Here is a 22,004-nt window from a genome sequence, read left to right on the forward strand (position 1 = left end):
AGAATTTTGAAATTATTCCTTTAAAACATTAGATAATAAAATGGTATGAATAATAATAGTAGTAAATATAAAAATATGACCTACAATATTAATGAAAAATAAAACGGTATGCCTTTTGATATTATGCTGATCAATTTTATGACTTTTGGTTTGTATGGCATGTAACATTATTCTACTTAATCATTTTATTTATTACGCGTTATACCTAACAACGATTATGACTATTGATTATTAGGACCAAAAATAATATGGTTACCAAATTCTGGCTATCGAAAATAGAAACAATAAAATTATGGGTGTCAAAGGGATCCCGTTTTACCCCGTTTTCTACTTTTCCGCCCAGGCACTAATCCATCAAAAGACAAATTATCTTTTTAGATTAACGCTACGAGTTTAGTTTTCGATTTCGACAGGGAAACCGGTGATATAACTTTACGCCAATGGCGAAAGAGTAAACTAGTCAAAAAAAATCTTTACAAATATATCTATGACTATGAATAAAAGTCTAAATAAGTCAAAGAAACTTCTTCGCAAAAAAATAATAGCTTGATAAAGTAAGTTTTCACAAGCAGTTAACTAAAATTTGGACTTTGGTCTGCTCAACAAGTATACCAAGAACCTTGTCGAAATAATTAGTGAAAGCGCGATGCCTGACAAAGAACACCATTATGATATTTACTGCGATAACGTTCTACTCCGTGTCACGTTGAAATATTTAAATTGTATCACACCGATTCACACCTACTGGCATATTTTTATGATAATTAAAGAACGATTAAACCACTCTTCTCGACAATTAAGTACCTGTTTCTATTCTTCATTTTAATATTACTCTATTAAAGTCAATAAACAGCAATCTTCTCTTTTGTTACAATAAAATCAGGCCACGGGCTAAGGTTCAGATTTTATTAATATTGGTTACATTCGCCAATGTGTTCCTTAGTTCCTTTTGCTGGCGTAAGGATTTTAAAACGCTCCCAGCAAAGAAAAAAATACCTAAAGAGTTCCACTCTACGCGAGCGGTGCTTCTTGCGCCACCCATTATTTTAATTTGCATGAGAATTATTGCTTAACCGGTGGAAACAACCGAGCAGTATTACACAACCAGGGCGGTATAATATATGTAGATATTGAATCTGAAATGACTAATTTCTTGCAAAAGCCGACGACAAGAGCGTCCTGGCCAAAAATTGGGATAGTTAAAAAAAATGTAAAAGCAACTCAAAGTAGCACTCACCTCAACACCAGTCACGCCGAGCGCCGTCACCAAGTTCGGAGTCATCCGGAACGGCACCTTCTCCGGCACCCGCAGCGTCTTGCCCTTCTCGAAGCACACATTATAGTCTATATGCACCACCTCACCAGACGTCAAGTCCACCATCACGTTATCCAAGTGTCTATCACCGAGGCCTATGATATAGCCGATGGTACTCATCACCGCCACGGAGTAACTGTACCGGCGGACCATTTGCCACCACTGCTCGGGAGATACACTGCTGCACCATAACTCCCTCCACAACAAATCGTTCGGCGTCTCAGCCGCCAACTCCTGCAATACTTGCTTCAGGATCGACACGGGCCATTCTTTCCTATTCTCAGTTGGGATACCAGCTTCTTTCAAAAGCGGGTTCAGTTTATTATAAAAGAGCTCTGAAGGACGCAACACGTTAATCGTCTTGTTGGTCTTAGCGGACAGGATTGCCGCTTCACGGTTTTGCCATCGTTTGTAGAGGGCGAAGAGCGGCGTCACGTTGTCCACCCAGCTGATCAAGCCGGAACGTGGGCCCAGTGGTATCACGGAATAATGCCGCGCTCTGTAAGTCTGATTGTCGTTGTTCTCAGAGTCCCTAGCCATCATGGTGTTGGTTATAGACAGTAGCTGCATGATTCTCTCGTCTAAATGCAAATCCTCTAAACCCTTAAACAGGTATGTGTACGCCTTGCCATCCGATCCATAGAAAACCAACTTCTTCGGCCTGGTTTTAGTTGGTAAAATCGCTACGTTATTTTCTACAGATCTGATTGTAACTCTGACGGTCCTTTGATTTGTATGAACTCCGGGCATTGTGATCACCGTTTGTTTTAGTTCAGCCAAAACGGGGCTTATATCTGACATCTTTAGTATGTAAGATGTTCTCTTGTTCACTTTCTGCTGTAGCTTGATCTGCAGTTGCTTCAATGGTGCCCACGAGTCTTGAGGCTTTTCTGGATTGGTTGGATTTTTTAGTTTCTCTATAACATCAGTTATAAGCGCTTGGAATTTAGTTTGGAACGCAGTTTCATGCGGAGTTTCTGGTTTAGCTGATGTGACATGGTCAAGTTGCTCTAACACGTACACGACCGGTTCAAATATAATACGATGTTTCTCCTTAATCAGTTTCTCTTTATCCTCCGCCGACAGATTAGCGTTGTCTTTTACTCGGGCGACCTCTGTTTCAAGTTGGGATAATCTTTTGTTGAATTCGGAATGATGTTGAACAAGCGTACCCAGCCATAGTTCGTCCCATAAAAGATTTATCCGCTGTAGTTCCTTTACTAATAACTTCACTTGAAGGATCGTCTTCGGAGCTTGCTTTGCCAGCGTTTCAACCATATCCAGGAAGCAGGAATTCAATTCGTTGTTTATAACCTTGTCACTAGCAGTATCGTCCAAGTCGCTGTTTTCTTCACTGCTGTCTGCATCGTTTGACAGGTAAGATCGCGCCACACTGAGCTCTGTTAAATCTTTTAATTCGTTTTCTACTGCGCCTACTACAGCTGGGAATGTAATGAGATGCGGCGTATCTTCAGCCAATCGGCAAAGCAGATCAGAAACACATTTCCTAACATAAGTCTCTGGGTGATTCAATCTCGAAAATAATTGTGGGATAATTACTTTCCATGGCTGGGTCGGGGTATTCGCCAGACCTGACTCCAAGACAGTTTGTAGTTCCATAGCATGCTTGACTATAAGACGAAGCAGCCGCAAAGTTGCATTAACAACTGCGTTCTCACCACTATGATTTATGTAATCAGAGGCACATATAAGTTGCAAAAATTTAAAGTAAGCATCAGCTGATAATTCGAAATAAGAGAAAACTCTTTTCTGGGCTTGACGCCATATATCAACCAACAATGCAAGATGTTCGGGGAATGCGTTGCTCAGAGATGGCACCGTTCGCAGTTGACTCTCTATCATTTCAGACGTATTTATTTCATTCCAATCAATGTCTTCGTCGTCACACGTGGCTTTTGTTTTTGACAATATTTCGCAAACCGCTTCGAAATCTTGTGGGGAGCACCCGATCATAACACTCTCTATCTGAACTTTGTCGTTGTCAGTTAATTGCTCTCGGGTTTTCGAACTGAACTCAACCATTTTTCTGCCCCATCTGAAACACCAAGCTGCAAAGTTGGCCCATGCTTTGGCCAGCCCCGGGCATTGATTGACGCCAAATTGCAGCAGCTTGCCAACCGCAGAATCAGCCAGCGGGATCACGTTTTCTGAAATGTTATTGTCGACGAGACCAATTTCAGGCAACGCTGATACCAACTTCATTAGAGGTGAATCGGCTTCCAAAATGTTTTCATTTTCGTTTTGACTCTGAATCCATTTAGAAAGCGTCAGAAGCATTCGGGTGCCTTTCTCACGCAATTCGTAACTCTGTTCGCCCATCGCCAGTCTTTGTGAGAATCCCAGTGATATGTTTGAGCACAGGTTAACAGCTCGCATTTTTGTTTCATCTTTAGCATAAGTCAATTTACATAGTTCCATCAATGCCGTCGCATTATTTATCGTCCATATATCTAAATCGTATGTGTTCGTCGACATCGTCAGCACGTCACTCAGCTCCTCCAAATCTTCCACGTTGCCCAAATAAAGTTGCAAAGCGGAGTTCTGTTTGAAATGTTTCAGAAGTTCTTTCTTAGCCATTCCTAAGTTCGAGTGTTTTCTCGCGCTTTTAATTACGTCCAATCGGAAGCACTCTGCATAGAAAATGTTCTCTTCAGTCATGTTGAGCTTCGTAAAATACTGGTTCCACCATAATATACGACTGAGGTTTTCGAAATCTGTGCTGTACTTATGCTCTTTGATTATGGAAGGTTTAAATGGATTTGATATTACTTTTCCACTCTTAACGATGTTTCTTAAGCCCAAGTTGGCTAATTGCAGTACTGCGATATCTTTCATAAAATGTACGACATTCGTTCTGGCAAATTCCTGCGCGCTCGATTTGAGCAAAGAATCACATTCCATCAACAAACCCTCATATTGTTCGACATTATCAGTATAGCACAGGTTCACAGCAGTGCACACTAATGTTGATTCTACTTTGTTTATCAAGCTTTGATACGAGCACGCATTTTTAGATATTTCATTGTTACTCATATCAAGAATGTCCCAATTACTGAGTTCATCGGGAATGTCACTGTTGCCCTCAAACACGCGCAAAGCTGTGAACGAGTTCCAATGTGAATTGTGCTTCTTGCGGTTTTCATTCTCTTTCCATTCTTGCATCTCCTCCCAATTTTGAATATGCTTGTAACTGTCCATCATCTGATCATCGATGAACTTGTCACTTTTGCTTTCGGTTTGAGTACAGTCACCAGATTCTTTATTTTCTTCATGTGGTTTTAAAACATTTAACTTCTTGTAAAACTCCAGAGCTAGTTCATGTCTTGAATTTGCCTGCTCTGCTGCGCCTTTTAGCCAGTAAAGTTTTTTGTCAAATGTGTTTTTTATCCACACATAAAGACCGTGTAACACTTCTGGCTCTTGAATCTTTACGAGGACTCTAGTAAGATTCATGGTAATCGCCTCAATGTCAATATTGGTTTTCGAGGTCGCGGCGGTCTGTAAGATCAGTGATGCGTGGTAGATGGCAGCACCATAATGTCCAGAGTACTGGCTCACGGCGAGTGACGCAGGTCGTAGTCTGTTTTGCCAGTCACGGCAAGTAGTCCAATTTGTATGGAAGAAAGTCCTCACAGGTTTACTTACAGGTGGCAATACAGTGGCTGTACCTTCAGCAGCATTGTAAACATATTTTTCCATAAACATCATAAACTCTGTGATCCAGCAGGATCGCATCTGCTCTGCAACAACTACGTCTTTTAACTTACGTTGCTCTGTCGCCACATATTTAGTCTCTAGGGAAGAAGTCTCTCTTGCAATTCCTTTCAATGCTCCCTCTATTTTCATGAAGGTTTCTTGAGGTTTCCCCAGGACAGTTCTTAGTTTTAATGTCACACAGGTAAGTGCCAATTCTGAAAGTGCCCAAGTGATACAAATTGAAGAAAAATTGGTGGCACACTGTCGGAAAAATAGTATATTATTCTCATCTGTATCTTGAGATTGCAAAGGCCAGGATGTTAGAAAGGCGTTCAGCAAAAGATTTTTGTCTTCTATTGTTGACTGTAAAAGGCAACCTATTATTGCTTTGAAATGGTGAGTGGACAACGCAGAAAATGACCCTTTCATGAGGTATTCCTTGAGTGAATTTGCTTTGCTGTCATTGTTGAGCAGGTACAGGCTCCTTTTCCTGCATCTGAAAACTTTTACAGCTTGCTTGTCAAGCTCTAGCTGCACAATATCCCAAGGTAACTCAAATAGCACCTCCATGCAAATGTTCGAAACTGCATTGTTCTGATTGTCTATGTGTAACAAACATAAAATTGCAATAGTTTTCAAGACTATAATATTCATTGTCAGATTTTTGTTTTTCAATAGAAGCTGGCTATTTTTCATTACAATCAAAACTATGTCATCATCAAAAGTGTATGCTAAAGACAGCATATTTGTGGTTAATATCACAAATCCTTTTGTCATGCCTACAATTGGCAGGTATTTGTCTAACTGGACAAATATATCTGAAACCCAATGAAGGATGAGCAACATGGTTTCTTTGGAAACATCTTTCTCTAAGATAATGCTCAGTGTGTTGAGAATAACAGCAAGATGACCTGAAGTCGGACTGGTGCCTTTCACTTCACCAAGATTAAGATTGGACAAGCCAAATATATCATTAGCCCGTTGCTGCGTATTTTGCAATTTCACTAAATCACTTGATGCTATAAAATGGTTGTTCTTCTTGCAGTGTGAATAAAGCAGATAAAGCACTGCATATTGCAAGGCTGGCTTTTCACGGCTTAACTTTTCATTATCTGGACACATTTTTATAGCCAATAATTCTAAAATGCTTGGCTGTAGCGCCCACATGCCGATTATTGAGTTACTCGCGTTTGCAAGCTCTGACAGACATTGAAGGTAAAATATTACATTTCTCTCAGCATCTTCTAGACTTATTTCATCACTGTAGTCAGGTTGTATGATTTTTACATCAGGAATGATAACTGAGTATGAGTTCTGAATATCAGTTAGCACATATTTGTATGTTTCTTGCAGAAGTGGAATATTCTTCAGATTCAATAGGTTACTGTACACGGTCATAACACCATTTAGAACTAGGGCACTCTCTGCATTGCGTAACTGACGCAAGTTGGATTCTGGTCCTATGGTCTGCGTAATAAACTCTATGGGAAGGTTTGAAGCAATCTCTTTCACTGTTTTTGATATCAAATCAATCACGCTGAGACTCACACTTTCCTCGTCTTGTAAATATGTAGTCATTTCCATAGAAATCAGTGAGAACAATGCTGGAAAGCAAGACATAGATTTTGTTTGCAAATGCTTCAACAACAATGTGATACTCTCATTCCCAGCGACTATCAAGTCTGGTTCAGCATCATCCTTTAGTGTTTTAGTCAAGACTTGAAGGATCTTTGTTATAGCCTCAGTCAAGAAAGACCAACTGACAGACTGAGATACAGTTGGACTGAGTATAGTTCCAAGACTCTTTACAACTGTGTTGAACACATTTAAAAATGAGGTTATCTTCTGTATACAGTCTTCTTGGGATGTTGACTCAGTATCTGTGTCACTCTTATTTGAGTCTAAGTCACTTGAATATGCTACCATGTCTTCAACAAATTGATTCAACAGGTTCACTGAAAATCCAACATCAGCCTGCCAATGACGGCTCAGTTTGTACAGTGATTGTAGAGCAAAGTCCTTGATCTTCTTGGGTTGAGCATTGTCAACATGCCAGCCTACTAATATATCCACTGTATCCACAAAGTGGTCTGCAAAATGTTCAGGATATGAGTTTGACATTACTATCATAGCGGTTATGGCAGCTATGAACACATCAGCTGAGTCGGTGCTTTCAATAATGACCTGAAGACGGTCCAAGGTTGTCTTGGCAAACTCTGTCAAATTTGGAGTCTGATAGTCCAGTTGGAAAGTCTCAGAAAAGGATAATATCAGTAGATGTTTGATAGAAGTATTGTGTCCTGTAAAAGTGGTCTCAATCCATTCTAAATGTTTGCGAAAGTCCGGTCCCATGACATATCCAATCCTGCCGAGCACAACAGCTGCACTCTCCTTAGTTTCTGGGCCTGGAGCATCATACAGCACATCAAGTAATGATTCAACAAGGATGTCATAAGATCTCCTGATGTATCTGGCATTTTCTGGCATCATGACAGCTTCCTGCAGCTTGCTGCAGATCACGAGCGACTTCTCGACGTCCACCTCAGCGCACAGGCGTCGCAGCAGTTTGGAAATGCGCGGATCTTCAGGCAAGTGGACAGCTATCTCAGACCGCTCATAGAATATCTTGTTAGAGTTACCCTGGGACCAAGAGTCGGCTCCGGGATGGCCTAACGGTTCGTGATATTTGTAAGAACCTTCAGTGGGATCGCGGTCTCCTCGGGGCGGCTGGCCGCGGCCCCGGCCGCCTCGCCCGCCGCCACGTGAGTGCCGGAACTCCGTGACCCGTCCCCGCGGCCGGAAGCGCCCGTCCCGGCCCGGCCCGCCGAACGACGAAGATGCATCGTATGAACTAACATAACCTCTGACCTTATCATCGGCTGTGTTTTCTTGACCGATTTCTTCCCTTTCTAGAACATCGGGGGGCTCCGTGCCCCTAAGGTTTTTTACTTTACTATTTGACGTGGTCGATAACATCACTGTAATTGTCTATAACGGCACGAATAAGACCACACATGGCCATAAAATTACGCAAAATTATGGGCAAAACAGTCGTTCTCGGCCAACACACAACGAAAACGCCATAGACAAAGACGTCACAGTAGCAGCTGTCATTTGGCAGAAAAACAATAGACAAAATAATATTTCTAAACGACTAGACAACAATGTTTTACAAAATTTAGCTGATTTTAACCATTCCTACTCAACTCTTAGTGTTTTTACAATTAAAGCTAGCAAATTATTAGTATCATGAAATGTCTTAAAGAAAATATCTCTCATATTTTCCGTTCTAATTTCGGACCATAAAGTAATTGAAATCAATTTTTAAACGAAATCGATGTGTCAAAACAAAACAAATAACCTCAATAGACCTCAATTGCATAGCTGAATCGAAGGCATGTTTCGCTTTCTGTTGAATAATAAACTACGAAATAAATTCTAAATGACAATAATCGAAAGTAAAGCCATGAAGACTACAAAGCGGCCGCTTAATTTTAAAGGTAAGTACAAAGTTTTTTGGTGCCGACGAATCCACCTGTTGTTTACCTTTTCGCGTAAAAAAATTTGCGGTGCTATTTTTATGGGAAATACAATAGAATTCCCATTACGTCACATGTAAATAGTTAACAATGAAAACTTATGCAATTCTTTTAAATTTCAGCTCTTCCACTCAAAGTCACCGAAGATTCAGAGTCTCCACATACGACTTGCACGATTTTTCTTGCAGATCTAAGCTGAACTTAATATTTTTTATTTCCTTTTCTCATTTCTTGTGTAAATAAATTTTTGTTCGTTTTGTACCTATTGGTTTTGGAACTTAATCTTTTGTGTACGGAGGGCAGCGTTGCTACTGTTGTAAAGCAGTTTCAACTTTTGCGGGTGACATCGATTTACATATTTGTGTTGTGCCTACCAATTTGTTACTGTTCCAATAAAGAGTTAGGTAGGCAGGCCGCACTACGGTTAAACTGCTGCGGTGACTTTGTGAATCAAGTAAACTTAAAGCAGCCAGTGCGGCCGCTTGCATTAGTTTACTTGATTCACAGTCACGCGGTTAAAAATCGCGGCGGCTTAGCTGTAGTGCGGCTAGCCACAAGATAATTATTTGAACATGAAACTACCGTGACTCACTCATATTAAATGATATTGTAACGGATAACTCACGTCTTAAACGAGTTTAGCTCGACATGTTTCGGGCTATTTCGTAGCCCTTCTTCTCAGGAGCACGCGACTCGGCGGCTGAACACGTACACCGCACCCGGGAAATAGCCCGAAACATGTCGAGCTGAACTCGGTTTAAGACGTGAGTTATCCGTTACAATATCATTTAATATGAGATAAATTATTTTATTATAAACATGTATCCAGCCATAGTAGACGGTCTGCTTTATTACGATTCGACATAGAATGTTTTTATGATAAAGACACCAAGCACACTTAATCATGTAATATTATATATCTATCACAGGATCACGAGAAAGTTACAGTAATGAATTAAACGTAACTGAAGTGGGTTTAAAGGATATTTCACATGAGTATTTTTTACTGTTTAAATTGATTTTAGTTTGTAATTAAAGACAAAAATGCTTTTAAGGCATTGCTCGAACAACGAGTAGGTTAGGTACCTAAGGTTAGTAGCAATATCATAAATTAAAAAAAGACAATATAACACCACAATTTCATTTTCGTTTATTGTATAGATACATCTAATTATAATACAATAATTTGTCAATCTGTCAATTGTTCAAAGGTTAACTGAAGATATCCTCTAAGGAACGAGTTTATTTCGTACATTTTAGTATCCTAGTGTGGTTTATGTACGTACAATAAAGAGTTTTACAATACAATTCGTGGTTCCTAGTTTTTTTTAAGTGATCTCATCGATTTGCCTGCATTCACAATGGCATTGTATCTATACAATCACTTTATCTGTTTTTATTCTCATAATAATAATAGATTTATTTTCCGATCAACTTGGATAAAATTGTTAGTATTTGATTACATTTCATAGACTTATAGCTAAGGTTAGTTAACGAGTTTAAAAATTCAAATTAAATTCAAACAAATGGTACCTAAACTTAGGCATTAGATAGCGCCTCAACCCCCAACCAATTTCATTAGTGTATTTTGTAGTCTATTTTTCAAAGGAAATAGGAAGTACAGTCGTTATTCTATATTATATTAACCTTCCAAGACATACAGTTATAATCTGCTTCTACTACGAACTCGTTACTACTCTTTATGGCTCTCACATTGCATGAATAACAAATCAACAAAAACTTGTATCAATGTCTTAATTCCTTCCTTAACGTTTTTAAAATGGCATTAACAATTATAAAATGCACAGCCAGGATCTGTCCTGCATTTCACAAAAATAAGCTTTAAGTCATACGACGGATAGCAAAAACAAGTTTTTATGTATTTTTGTTAATTACATAAAAGCTTTTTACACATTGCACTTATTTTTACATCCTTTCCAAACTTTTTGCAAACAGCCCACCCTCAAAACACATGATCGTTTAGCTGACTCTTAAAGCTTTTAGTAGGTGTTTTACATTAATTCAAGGGGCAGATCAATATTCTCTGAGATTCCACAGAAGCAGCATTTTTTTCCTTAATTTTTAATCAAAAAAGATAAGAGACTGCAAACAATTCTTTTCATGCACGTGTTGCTATCTCTGTGTGAGCATTGTCATTATATTTTAGTTATAGATGAGGGCTCGCCCGCCCTTCGCACTCCTTAGTTGTAAAATCTTAAATAATAAAGATTATAACTAAGTAATTAGAAAATGTTGTAATGTTATCCTTATTAATAATAAACAGCTTAATTTTTTTTAAAGTGAGAGGTCTACTGGCCTGGAAGACTCTTCAATTTTTCATAGAGCAACTAGCCTTACTTAGCCTTTACCATATTTTTTCTTCAAGTAATTTTCAGAGCATTCTGGTGCGGGCCACAAGAAAGGTGGGGAGCAAGAAGAAGCTGGCTATCCACCTTATTTAAAAAAACCGGCCATGTGGCAGTTGGACTCGGGCACATAGGTAATAGTACATATTTGTAGGTATTTATGAATATCCAGTGTTAGCAGAGCCCCGCTTCTAAGCAAAACGTACGCAATGTGGGGTCACTTTTAGATGGTTTATTGACATACAGACATAAAAAAAAAAAATTTTTTTTGAGTTTTTCTTATTGCTATAAGAGATACCTTCATACAAAATTTCCAGTTTCTAGGACACCCGGAAGTACCCTATAAGTTTCTTGATTAAGGCAATTAATATGGAAACACTTTTTTTAATGACTATTTCTTTGATTTCGTTGAATAGAAGTTCGATTTTTCACAGCTTCAAGAGACTCAATTAGTGTATGGTTTTAATTTCAACTCTATACCTCTACGCATTCCCCAGATACCTCTATAGCTACCCCTATGGATTTAACAGACAGACGGACGGACGGACAACAAAGTTTCTCAATGTGATCCTAAAAGTTTAGTTTTTTTCCTTTTGAGGTAGGTACAGGACCCTAAAAATCTGTACCTACATTTGGTAGCTGGCTACTAAGGCAAGTTGTATCGTCGTATAAATTGAGGATGTCGAATTTATTTCCAGTATCTATTTTAATAATAATTTCTCGAATAAGTCTTAAAAAAGATAATAGTTGGTAATAATTTTCTTGCTTGGAGAGCTTGAACAAAAAATAATCTATAATAGTGTGTCTTATTTATGCAGTTCTAAAACTTACGTGCGCTATATGCCCTGGTGAAGACACAAGGATTGAATCAAATTGGCAGTGTGCCACACGAGACCCATTATTCAAGACTATCTTTTTGTATTTTTTTGAATGTAGAATTTTTTGGACTATTAGGTACCGACGAGGCTTGAATCATGAACTGTTTTCAATTTTGACAATTTAAGGGTAAGTTTGGGTCTCTAGTAAGCTTGGCGTCGTATAAGAAAGTTTAACTTGAGTAAAAAAATCGGAATATTCCGTATTTTTGATTACATAAGACCGTCTAAAGAAATCAAAATTTACGGTGAGCTATTTGGTGGTCGTAAAGGGCAGTTGAATAAGTTTTTGGGAAAAATTTCTTTTCGAATACTAGTATTTTTGTTGACTGTACTGGCATTGTCATGCAAACTACATTTCCGTATCAAATTTCAAGTCGCTGCCATTAACTGTTGACTGTGCTGTTGAGGAGTTCCGTCTTGCGGAGACGATCTTGCCGGACTATCAGGATGTCACTGTTAGATTCTTGTGTTTTCACCAAGTTTATATAGGTACTAGCTTTTGCCCGAGGCTTCGCCTGCGTGGAATTCGGTTATCGCGCGCTGTTCCCTCGGGAACTGTGCATTTTTCCGGAATTAAAAGTAGCCTGTGTCTATGTCTAAATCACAGCTTTTACGCCGTATGCCTTAGGTTTTTTTTCCGAAGCAATAAAGGGAGTGTAAAAATATGTGTCTGCCACTGCGGTGTTTTTTAACATACTCTATGCTTACTGCCTGGATGATTAAACAATGTTTTCTTTTGTTCTTTATATTCTAAATTTTGAAAATAAATGTGGTTAGGGACTAAAACAACTAAGTACTACAGTGTAAGATGCCATAGACAGAGAGTAGAGGTGGGTAAATCCGGATCTGAAGATTCAAAAGAGTCAGATCCTCAAGCGGATCCGAATCCCTTAATGACTCCTTTCAAATCTTATTGACTCCGGAGTTACTAACTCCGACTGGATCGAGCGGCTCGCCTCGCTCGTGATCGCCGTCACGCTCACTCACACTGACTCGCTCCGTCCGTCTGCTTTCGCTCTCGCTCGGCTCGGATCGGATCGGCAGGGCTACTACGAAACTCGAAGTTCGTATCGTACCGTCCCTCTCGCTCTCGTATTAAATAGTATAAGTGTCAGAGGGACCGCACGACACGAACTTCGATTTTGGAGTTTCGTAGTAGCCCTGCGGATCGGATCTTGGACTTGGATCTTATTATCTATGTTTGGTTGGCCGGTTCGGTTCGGTTCGGTTCGTAGTAGCCCTGCGGATCGGATCTTGGACTTGGATCTTAAGTATTATCTATGTTTGGTTGGTCGGTTCGGTTCGGTACTCGGACTTGGACTAACGAACGAATCTTTCTCTCTTTCACGAATCTGTACTTCAGTTCAGTCAGCGGGTGGGGCACCGCAGTACCGTACCGACACCGACCGACCGAACCGAGCCGGGGCGGATCGGCCATAGATAAATTAATAATCGCTCGAAAGAACCGGAGTCAATAAAGGAGTCGGATTCAATAAGCGGATTCGGTACCGACACCGGAGCTGGATCTAGTGAGTCAGATCACTTCGCGGAGTTGAGATTACCCATGTCTAACAGAGAGTGCCTGTACGCCCTTTAAACCTCAAGGTATCGAAAGGATCGTGAGTAAATTTAATACCCCAGCTGGTTTTCCCTTGAAATGTCGACTAACTTTTAATCAAATATCAGTTAAAAAAGTCAATGTTTCCTATTTTTTCATATCATCGAATATTCATTACCTCGAATGACTACAACGAGTATTTTAAGCCAATAATAATCCTTATACTGTTTAAGGTCTTAATAGGAGCGTGCTAGTATGCTCTCTGCTATATTCTTAAAAATAAAAATCCTTAAAAAAAATACATCCTTAAGAGGTAAAACGTGGTTAGCGAAACTTGCAGTCTTCTCATTGTTAGTACAATTTTTGAACCCAAGATCGTCTGTGTCATAAACATAAAAATGTACACATGTAGTGAAATTGACATTTCGTCAAAGATAGGCGATTTGACGATTGCATCTGGGTACAAATATGTAGTTTCAAAAAATTCTGAGATGTACTGCGCCAATTTTTCGAAGTAACTCCGTTCATTTATCTTATCTTGCCATAAGGCATAGTTTAATTTTTCACTTTCAAGAGCTGTCTTCTTATCTGAGTACCCCCGCCAAGTCCAGCAAAAAAGCGGGACGGCCATACCATTTCATTTTCATTAAGCTTCAATTTCTTCGCACTTGTTTTTTTTTCAGTAGATAGTCGATAGTTTTATCTGTAACGTTTTAAATAATATAAGTAATTTTTACAGTATAGGTATAGTAAGAGTAATCAAAAGTAACTGGCAACGTTTTGTTCCAAAAGATGCAGTTCTTATAGGACATTGATGAACAGATTCAACGCGAACGAAGTCGCGGCCAGAGGCTAGTGTAACTATAATAGGATTCACTGTAATTCACATAATAGGTACTGTGACACGACTTAGATCTTGCCTCAAAATTTGACAGACGTTGGACAGAGAGTAATAAATAAATGAAGCTAGGGTTTACAACATGGATTTGGCGCCCAGGGCCCTGAACCCTGGTTTGCCCAAGATCTGGCCCTGAAATTTACAGTAAGCCTAGAAGAAGAAGTAAGAATATTTATAATACTTTACCTGCATCACAATTTTCATGTCGATGTTAGAGTATGGTTCTGTTTATCCAACGTCAAACACGTCTTTGCTGTAGAAAAAATACAATAATAAGTATATTATTCAATATTATTCTAAACTAGCTGTGGCCCGCGGCTTCGCCCCAGTGTATATTTCTAAGTTTTCTTCCATAAAAACCTTCTCCTGACAATAACGAACACAAAATAAGAATAAGCGAAATCGGTCCAGCCGTTCCCGAGTTTTGAACACATTTTACGATTCATTTTTATTTATATTTATATATAAGATAAGATAGATTATTCATCTAAACAGAGACCAGGAATATAAAAATCTATTTAAGGGCGTACCCCTTCAATAAGCTTAATACCAAATCGGTCTGCGCTCGGCACGTGCTGTGAATACTGACATGTCGGACTGGATCAGGAATCAGCTTAAACCAATCTTCGCGCTTAAAAGCATTTTCGATCCCACTTCTGGCATCGACCAGAATGAAGGTGAAGATATGGCTAAAGCTGAAGGTTAGCATAGGTATGCCTAATAAGCACTAAGAGCAACATAATTAACTATGAACTATGCAATTTGACGTAACAAAACTTTTTTTTTATAAGAGGGAGGAAAACAAGCATGCGGTCATATATTCTATGTGCTTCCCTTCCTGGGTATCAAACTATCTCCTTCCATACCAAATTTCATCTCAATTGGTTGAGTGGTGTAAGCGTAAACTATTCGGTCTGGTAGTTGCAATTGAAATTTTCGGGATTTTACAAAATTCCCCTGGAAATTTCCAAAATTTATATCGTGGTCTTCATTGAGGTTGTGTTGTGAATAACTGTACAAAATTCAAGACTCTAAACCCAGTAATGAAATTACAATTGTTTTCCCAATTCAAATTCAAAATTCAAATTCAAATCATTCATTTATCATTTCTGGCCCAGTGGTTGTTATTTCGAGATTTTATCCCTAAATATCCCGTGGGAATATCGGGTCAAAAGTCGCTTATGTGTTATTCCAGAGATCCAGCTACCTATGTACCAAATTTCATGACTAAGCCAAGCGGTTATTATTTCAAAATTTTATCCCTATCCCGTGGGAATATCGGGATAAAAAATAACCGATGTGTTATTCCAGAGGTGCAGCTATCCACATAGCAAATTTCATGGCTCTAAGCCTAGTGGTTGTCATTTCGAGATTTTATCCCTTAGTATCCCGTGGGAATATCGGGTCAAAAAGTCGCTTATGTGTTATTCCAGAGGTTCAGCTACCTACATACTAAATTTCATTGCTCAAAGCCCAGCGGTTGTTATTTCAAGATTTTATCCCTAGGTATCCCGTGGGAATATCGGGTCAAAAAGTCACCTATGTTTTATTCCAGACGTCCAACTACCTACATACCAAATTTCATGACTCTAAGCCTAGCGGTTGTTATTTTGAGATTTTATCCCTATCCCGTGGGAATATCGGGATAAAAAGTATCCTATGTTTTAATCCAGATTATAAACTAACTTTCCGCCAAATTTCATCCAAATCCGTCCAGCCGTTTAAGCGTGAAAAAGTTACAAACATACTCACTCACTCACTCACTCACAAACTTTCACATTTATAATATTAGTAGGATCGTTTATTGCTATCCCGTGGGAACTATGTAATTTTCTAGGATAAAAACAATCCTATGTTCTTCCCCGTGACTCAAACTATCTATATGCCGAATTTCATCTAAATCGGTTCAGCGGTTTAGATGTGATGAGGTCATCGATGGATGAGGTACATCACCATCATCATATCAGCCGTAGGAGACTGTCGGACATTCTTTCGGACGTTTGTTGGAAGTGGCCTGCATCCACCGTGAACCCGCGACTTTAACCACCACCATCACCATGGTCATTTGTCCATCTCGTCTCGTCTTTGGTAGACGTTCTACGCTGTGCTTGCCGATCCGCAATTTCCATTCGAGAACTTTTCGGCCTTAGGGTAAAAGTATAAAAATATTTTAGATGTTTAGCTATCTACATACCAAATTTCATCCAAATCCGTTTAGTTACTACAGCGTAAAGGAAGAAGTAAGTAATAAAATTTCCCGTGGCAATTCCCGAAAATTACAATGGGTTAAAGCCGTGGTGGCCTAGTGGTTTTTCCCTATCGCCTCTCAAGCAGAGGGTCGTGGATTCAATTCCCCGGCCGTGCAGAATTACATTTGAAATTTACCACGAGCTTTGCGGTGAAGGAAAACACCGTGAGGAAACCTGCACAAACCTGCGAAGCAATTCAATGGTGCGTGTGAAGTTCCCAATCCGCACTGGGCCCGCGTGGGAACTATCGCCCAAGCCCTCTTGTTCTGGGAGGCCTGTGCCCAGCAGTGGGACGTATATAGGCTGGGATGATGATGACTAATAATTCTCAAGCAATCTTAGCTGTAGTAGCCTATGTGTTCCAGGTCTCCAGCTATGTATCTACATACATATCAAATTTCATCCAAATCTGTCCAGCCGTTTAAGCGTGAAGGAGTAACAAACACACACACATATGCAAACTTTCGCATTTATAATATCAGTCCTGGATTTGTCAATAGGCCGTATATAGGCCGCGGCCTAGGGGCGGCAGATTTCAACGAGAAAATTATTTTAGAAAGTTACATAGGGCGGCGGATATAAAGTGGCCTACACTCCTAAAAAACATAAGTCCGCCACTGTATAATATTAGTAGAAAGTTAAAAGTTGCTTACATTTTATATTAACAGCTGGTACTATTCCACGCGGACGAAGTCGCGGGCAAAAGCTAGTTGCTGTATAAATTAGGAGACTGCCTGTTGTTATCCTTTCCTTTGTCATTGAAATTTTTCATATGATCACTTTCTTATAGCTCGTCGTAACAGTGACGTAACAGCAATCAGGTCTTCTCTCCGATGTGGGAACCGTGAAGTGGCACACATTGTTTGCACTGCAATTACGTACAATAATATTTATATGTCTATGCATAATATAAAAAAAAAACTAAAAGTATCTGTGTCTAATGTTAGTATAAAATAAGCACAATTTTTATTGTTCTTTCGACTCCGTGCCTACAGCCTAAAGTAATATGTCAATGTGAAAGCACTGGTATATAGATACCAGAGAATTTACAATACAATAATAGGTGTAGGTCAGCCACAAGCGGTTATGATGCACAAGGCGGCTTTCAGATGCTATTTTCACATTTCATTAAGCTTAATAATATTACTTAGTTCAATAAAATCATGGTTATCTAGTGGTTTGACCTACGGCCTCCCAAGCATAGGAATAGGTTGAAACATGTACTTAATTTCGCATGTAAAATTCACATGCGAAATTACATATAACCAAACCACAAGCTTTACGATGATGGAAAACATTGTTAGGAACTGCACAAACCTGCAAAACAATTCAGTGGTGTGTGTATGGCCCAAGCTCTCTCGTTCTAAGAGGAGGCCTGTGCCGAGCAGTGAAATGTGTACTTATAGGCTGGGATGATGAATGTTTTTAGTCACTAAGGGAATCAAAACTTGCCTTCAATTTGAACTCTCTTCTAACTGAATTTAAATCCTAAATAACTCCATAATTAATATTATTTCACCAACCTGGCCAGAAACTATCTTCCAGTGACACCAGTCAGTGGAATGAGCACAATATGAGACGAGCGCGCCCTTGGGCGTCGTCTCTATGCACAGACACTGAAGTTGTCCGCGCATGTTCCACAGGATGTGAATCAGTCTTTCAGTCTGCAATGGAAGAAAAAAATGTGACAAAAGCTAGATGCAAAGGGCTAGTTCTCAGAATATAACCATAAGCGGCTGGAATGCACAAGAAATTTCTTTGATTTAGACAATTGCATATATATGCAATTAAGCATCCACATGCATTAAGGATAAGTAATCCACTCCCAGCCACATGTAACGAATCGTTCGTGTACTGAAATTAACCACATGTAGGTAAATAAGAAATGATGCCTCAACGACTATACATATTCTAACCAAAGCAAGCTCTACGTAACCAACTTTAGTTACAGTTCTCTTGCTCGGCTCTTCTCTTCTTGAATACGAAATGTTTCAATGGTGTTTTAATTTCTTACGCTTGAGTACAAACAAACTTTGTTCAATTTTTACAACACAACAGGGAGGGGGGCTACTACGAAATTCGAAAATCGAAGTACGTATTGTATGATCGCTCTTACTATTAGCGATTTTGTATTGAAATTTATTAATACTATTTGCTTGTGATTTGTTGTGTAAAAACATTTACTATACCATTGTATCGCTAAATGTTATTAGCTTTCGTTTCTGTATCGAATCCTGTTGTTTTTAACTTCAATAATATGTTAGTACATGGGCGACCCGAGCTTTGCTTGGGCTAAAACTCGATAACAAGGAAACTTAGGAATACTAACCTCCATCCAACCAGAGTACACGAAAACCAAGGCCGGTTTTGACATGCCGGTAATTATCTAGTTGGTATTTATCGGGTCGGGAGTGATCTTCGCGGGACTATGCATGCCGAGGGGCTAGGGCTACTACAAAATTCGAAAATCGAAGTTCGTGTCGTACCGTCCCTTTCACTCTCGTATTAAATAATATTAATTAGCGTCAGCGGGACGGCAAGATACGGTTCGAATTTTGCACTTCGTAGTGTAGGGCCTGCAATGCATAGTGATTGATGTGTCGGGTCGACTCGACTCGCTTTATGAATTCGATTACACTTATTGCGATTTGCTCAATGTTGAGTTGGATTGTATCCCACCCAATTTCTGTTCAAGCTGGCGCAGGGCGCCACAGTCAAAAAAATAATGTAGACGAAACAGCGGGTCAGATACGAGCAAGACTATGCCGCATAACCCTTCGCTCTTACCAGTCCAGATAAAATAGCCTGACTAGTGTTCAAATTTCAATATTATTATGAGAAAGGCAAACATTTGTACTGTAGTATTGTACTCCATGAGGCTTCATCTAGCTATCTTGAGTTCAATTCGAGTTATGTAAATAGGTGAACTTGAGTACTCGAGCTGTTTTCTCTAATCTGTCTTAATGTTTAAATATACCTGCATATATAATCGTATTGTATACTTACTTAAAGCTTCACTTCACAGCCGAAAACACAATATTTTTCCTTAGGTGCACTCATGTTGTAGGTGTAACAACAAATTTCACAAAATAAAAAAAGATCTTACTTTACAAAACGATACTAATAAATATAAATAAACTAATATTTATAATAAAAAAACAAACTTTATATAATAAAATCAGCAATAAACTGAGAAAACTTAAAAAATGCATAAACTGTCACTGTCACGATAGGCATAGCCAATTAGCCAGACAGCGGAAACCGGAAACACTGAATTTGTCTGGTCGACGTTTGACACATTTTTGTCAATTTAGTACCTTCATTATTGCGTCAGGGGCGCTGAAGTGTACGTAAAAAGTGACGTTTTAAGTGTACCCCCACTGCAATGGTCTTGAAATGGTCTCTTTGGTAATGGTAAAGACATAAGTAATACTTTACCTATGTCAACATCTGAAACATCGACAATTCCGAAGACACTAAGGAGATTATATGTCAGGTACGTAACTCAACTATACCTCCTCTATTTTTAATAAAATATTTTTTACTATTATTTTCTTCCTTCAAACATAGTAAAACTTTATTACAGAAACTTACAGGAATTTTCAACTTTCAAAAATAATGAAACTATAACAGAAACTTAACAGGAATTTTAGAATCAAGCAAGCATGGCAACACTGTTCCACATTCTCATATCGTGTTGACCGGACAGTCCGTATTTTTATTTCCTTTCTTTTCTTATACCAAGCTTTGTAATCAGTAAATCGAAATTCGTGATATTCAATGAAATACAAGTGTTCAGCAGACATTTACGGATCCGCTCAAAACTTTAACGGCCACAGTCAATGTACGTAGAGAGTTACACTTGTTCGTTTTGTGAAGTCTATTGACAAAGCAGTACTTTTACCTGATGGTACGTGGTGTTTATTACAGGAACAGTAAAGATATTCGGTTGAGTAAGTCATTATCGTGGCTACTACGGCACGGTGCAGTACAGGAGGGGTTTAATATAAGGTAATTGTTAAACACCAGCTTGTTCATTCTTTAGTCTTACAGCAGGTGCCTATCAATATGCTTTCTCACAAATTAGCCTTATGAATTTGTTTCGTAATTTTGTGCTGTGTAGTAAAATTAGTTATGAATACTTTCCATATACTATTGGCGACATTTGTTAAAAAATATACCTGAATACCAAAGGAGGCTCCATTTTGTTTACGTCAATAATACGGCCAACGCGTGCATTTTTTTATGCACTCAGTTAAAATCTTCGCGCGTGGGTGTTTACTTTGCTTTCATTTGTTTGTTGGTTGTACTTTGTATTTTAAGTAACGCAAGACAAGAAAGTAAATTTTTAAATAATAAAAACTTATATTAGTTAAGGCTTATTCAAATTGTAATTAGCCATTGCAATGAGTCTTAGTGAGATAAGGGAGGAAACATGATGCATCATCAGTTCAGATAAACTTATCCATTTTACCGGTCTGCCTGAAGGATGTTTTTGTTAATGTCAACATTGTTTTTTCATTCAGTGTGTTTTTTTTTATTTAAATGATATATGCACCTAACAGCACTGTTAGTAAGTTGCTCGGTTTTCAAGTACATATATTTGTTTTGTACATATATTTTAATAAATTTCACACTTAATAAAAACCAGGCTTTATTCAAAATCATCCCAGCTTATATACGTCCCACTGCATGGGTTAAACCTCCTCTCAGAAACCTAGGTTTTGGGCCGTAGGATTGGGAACAGGCTTTATTACAAAAAAAAAATCTGTAAAATAAATAACATTATTCTGTAAACTTGCATGTCTGTTAAACACATGTTCAATGGTTACCTAAGTTTTTGTAGTAATAGAGTAATTTTTAAAATCCATTTCTATTTATAATTCTCAAGAAACTTAACCATTATAGTTTTTCTTGTAAGTTTAATATACTTACTACCATCTTTCAAATTTTTCCACTTAGTTTTAGAGGAGGGGGGATGCTTGATTTTAATAAAAATTTGCACTTGAATATTTTGCAAACAAATCACTGAATCGAAAAATCGTTTTAGCAACCCCCTAATGGTTTTAAAATACCTATCCAACAATACCCCACACTACAAGGTTGGATGAGAAAAAAAAATTACCCCCACTTTATGTCTATGGTACTCTAAAAAAAAATTTTTTTTTATTGTACCGTTTTGTCGGCATAGTTGATATATATATTCGTGCAAAATTACAGCTTTCTAGCATTGATAGTCTCTGAGCAAAGCCGCGGACGGACAGACAGACATGGCAAAACTATAAGGACTAAGTCTTGATAAGGAAAAAAATTACCAGTAAACAAAAAAAAACTTTGTGTTGTAGCCCAGAAGGATATCTTGATGTAGACACAGTACTACGGCACAAAACATTCCAAGGGTACAGCCGATGTGACATTGAACGGGTGGTCCGCAATAATGCGAAGCAGAGGTTCCAGTTAAGACAGGACCCCAGCACAAGGTCA

General features: G+C 38.7%; 1 protein-coding gene and 2 long non-coding RNA genes across 3 annotated transcripts in view; 1 reads left to right on the forward strand and 2 right to left on the reverse strand.

Moving 5' to 3' along the window:
• The window catches only part of nonC (serine/threonine-protein kinase Smg1), a 187,268-nt gene extending 179,154 nt beyond the window's left edge, over positions 1-8,114 (reverse strand). The window contains exon 1 of the mRNA XM_074090874.1: positions 1,238-8,114. Within this exon, the coding sequence (XP_073946975.1) occupies positions 1,238-8,008 (6,771 nt within the window). The 5' untranslated portion in view covers positions 8,009-8,114. The remainder of the gene's footprint in view (positions 1-1,237) is intronic.
• Positions 8,115-13,149: 5,035 nt separating this feature from the next.
• On the reverse strand, positions 13,150-18,825 carry LOC141430076 (uncharacterized). Its single transcript, XR_012451609.1, has 4 exons — positions 18,044-18,825; positions 17,174-17,388; positions 14,458-14,524; positions 13,150-14,076 (listed from the first exon to the last, which is right to left on the reverse strand). It is a non-coding gene; the product is annotated as an uncharacterized lncRNA (long non-coding RNA).
• A 1,455-nt stretch (positions 18,826-20,280) lies between these two features.
• Positions 20,281-21,998, forward strand: LOC141429975 (uncharacterized). Its single transcript, XR_012451588.1, has 3 exons — positions 20,281-20,364; positions 20,451-20,531; positions 21,866-21,998. It is a non-coding gene; the product is annotated as an uncharacterized lncRNA (long non-coding RNA).
• The last annotated feature ends 6 nt before the right edge of the window (positions 21,999-22,004 follow it).

The sequence above is a fragment of the Choristoneura fumiferana genome, chromosome 8 (genome assembly GCF_025370935.1).
Source record: "Choristoneura fumiferana chromosome 8, NRCan_CFum_1, whole genome shotgun sequence".
NCBI lineage: Eukaryota > Metazoa > Arthropoda > Insecta > Lepidoptera > Tortricidae > Choristoneura > Choristoneura fumiferana.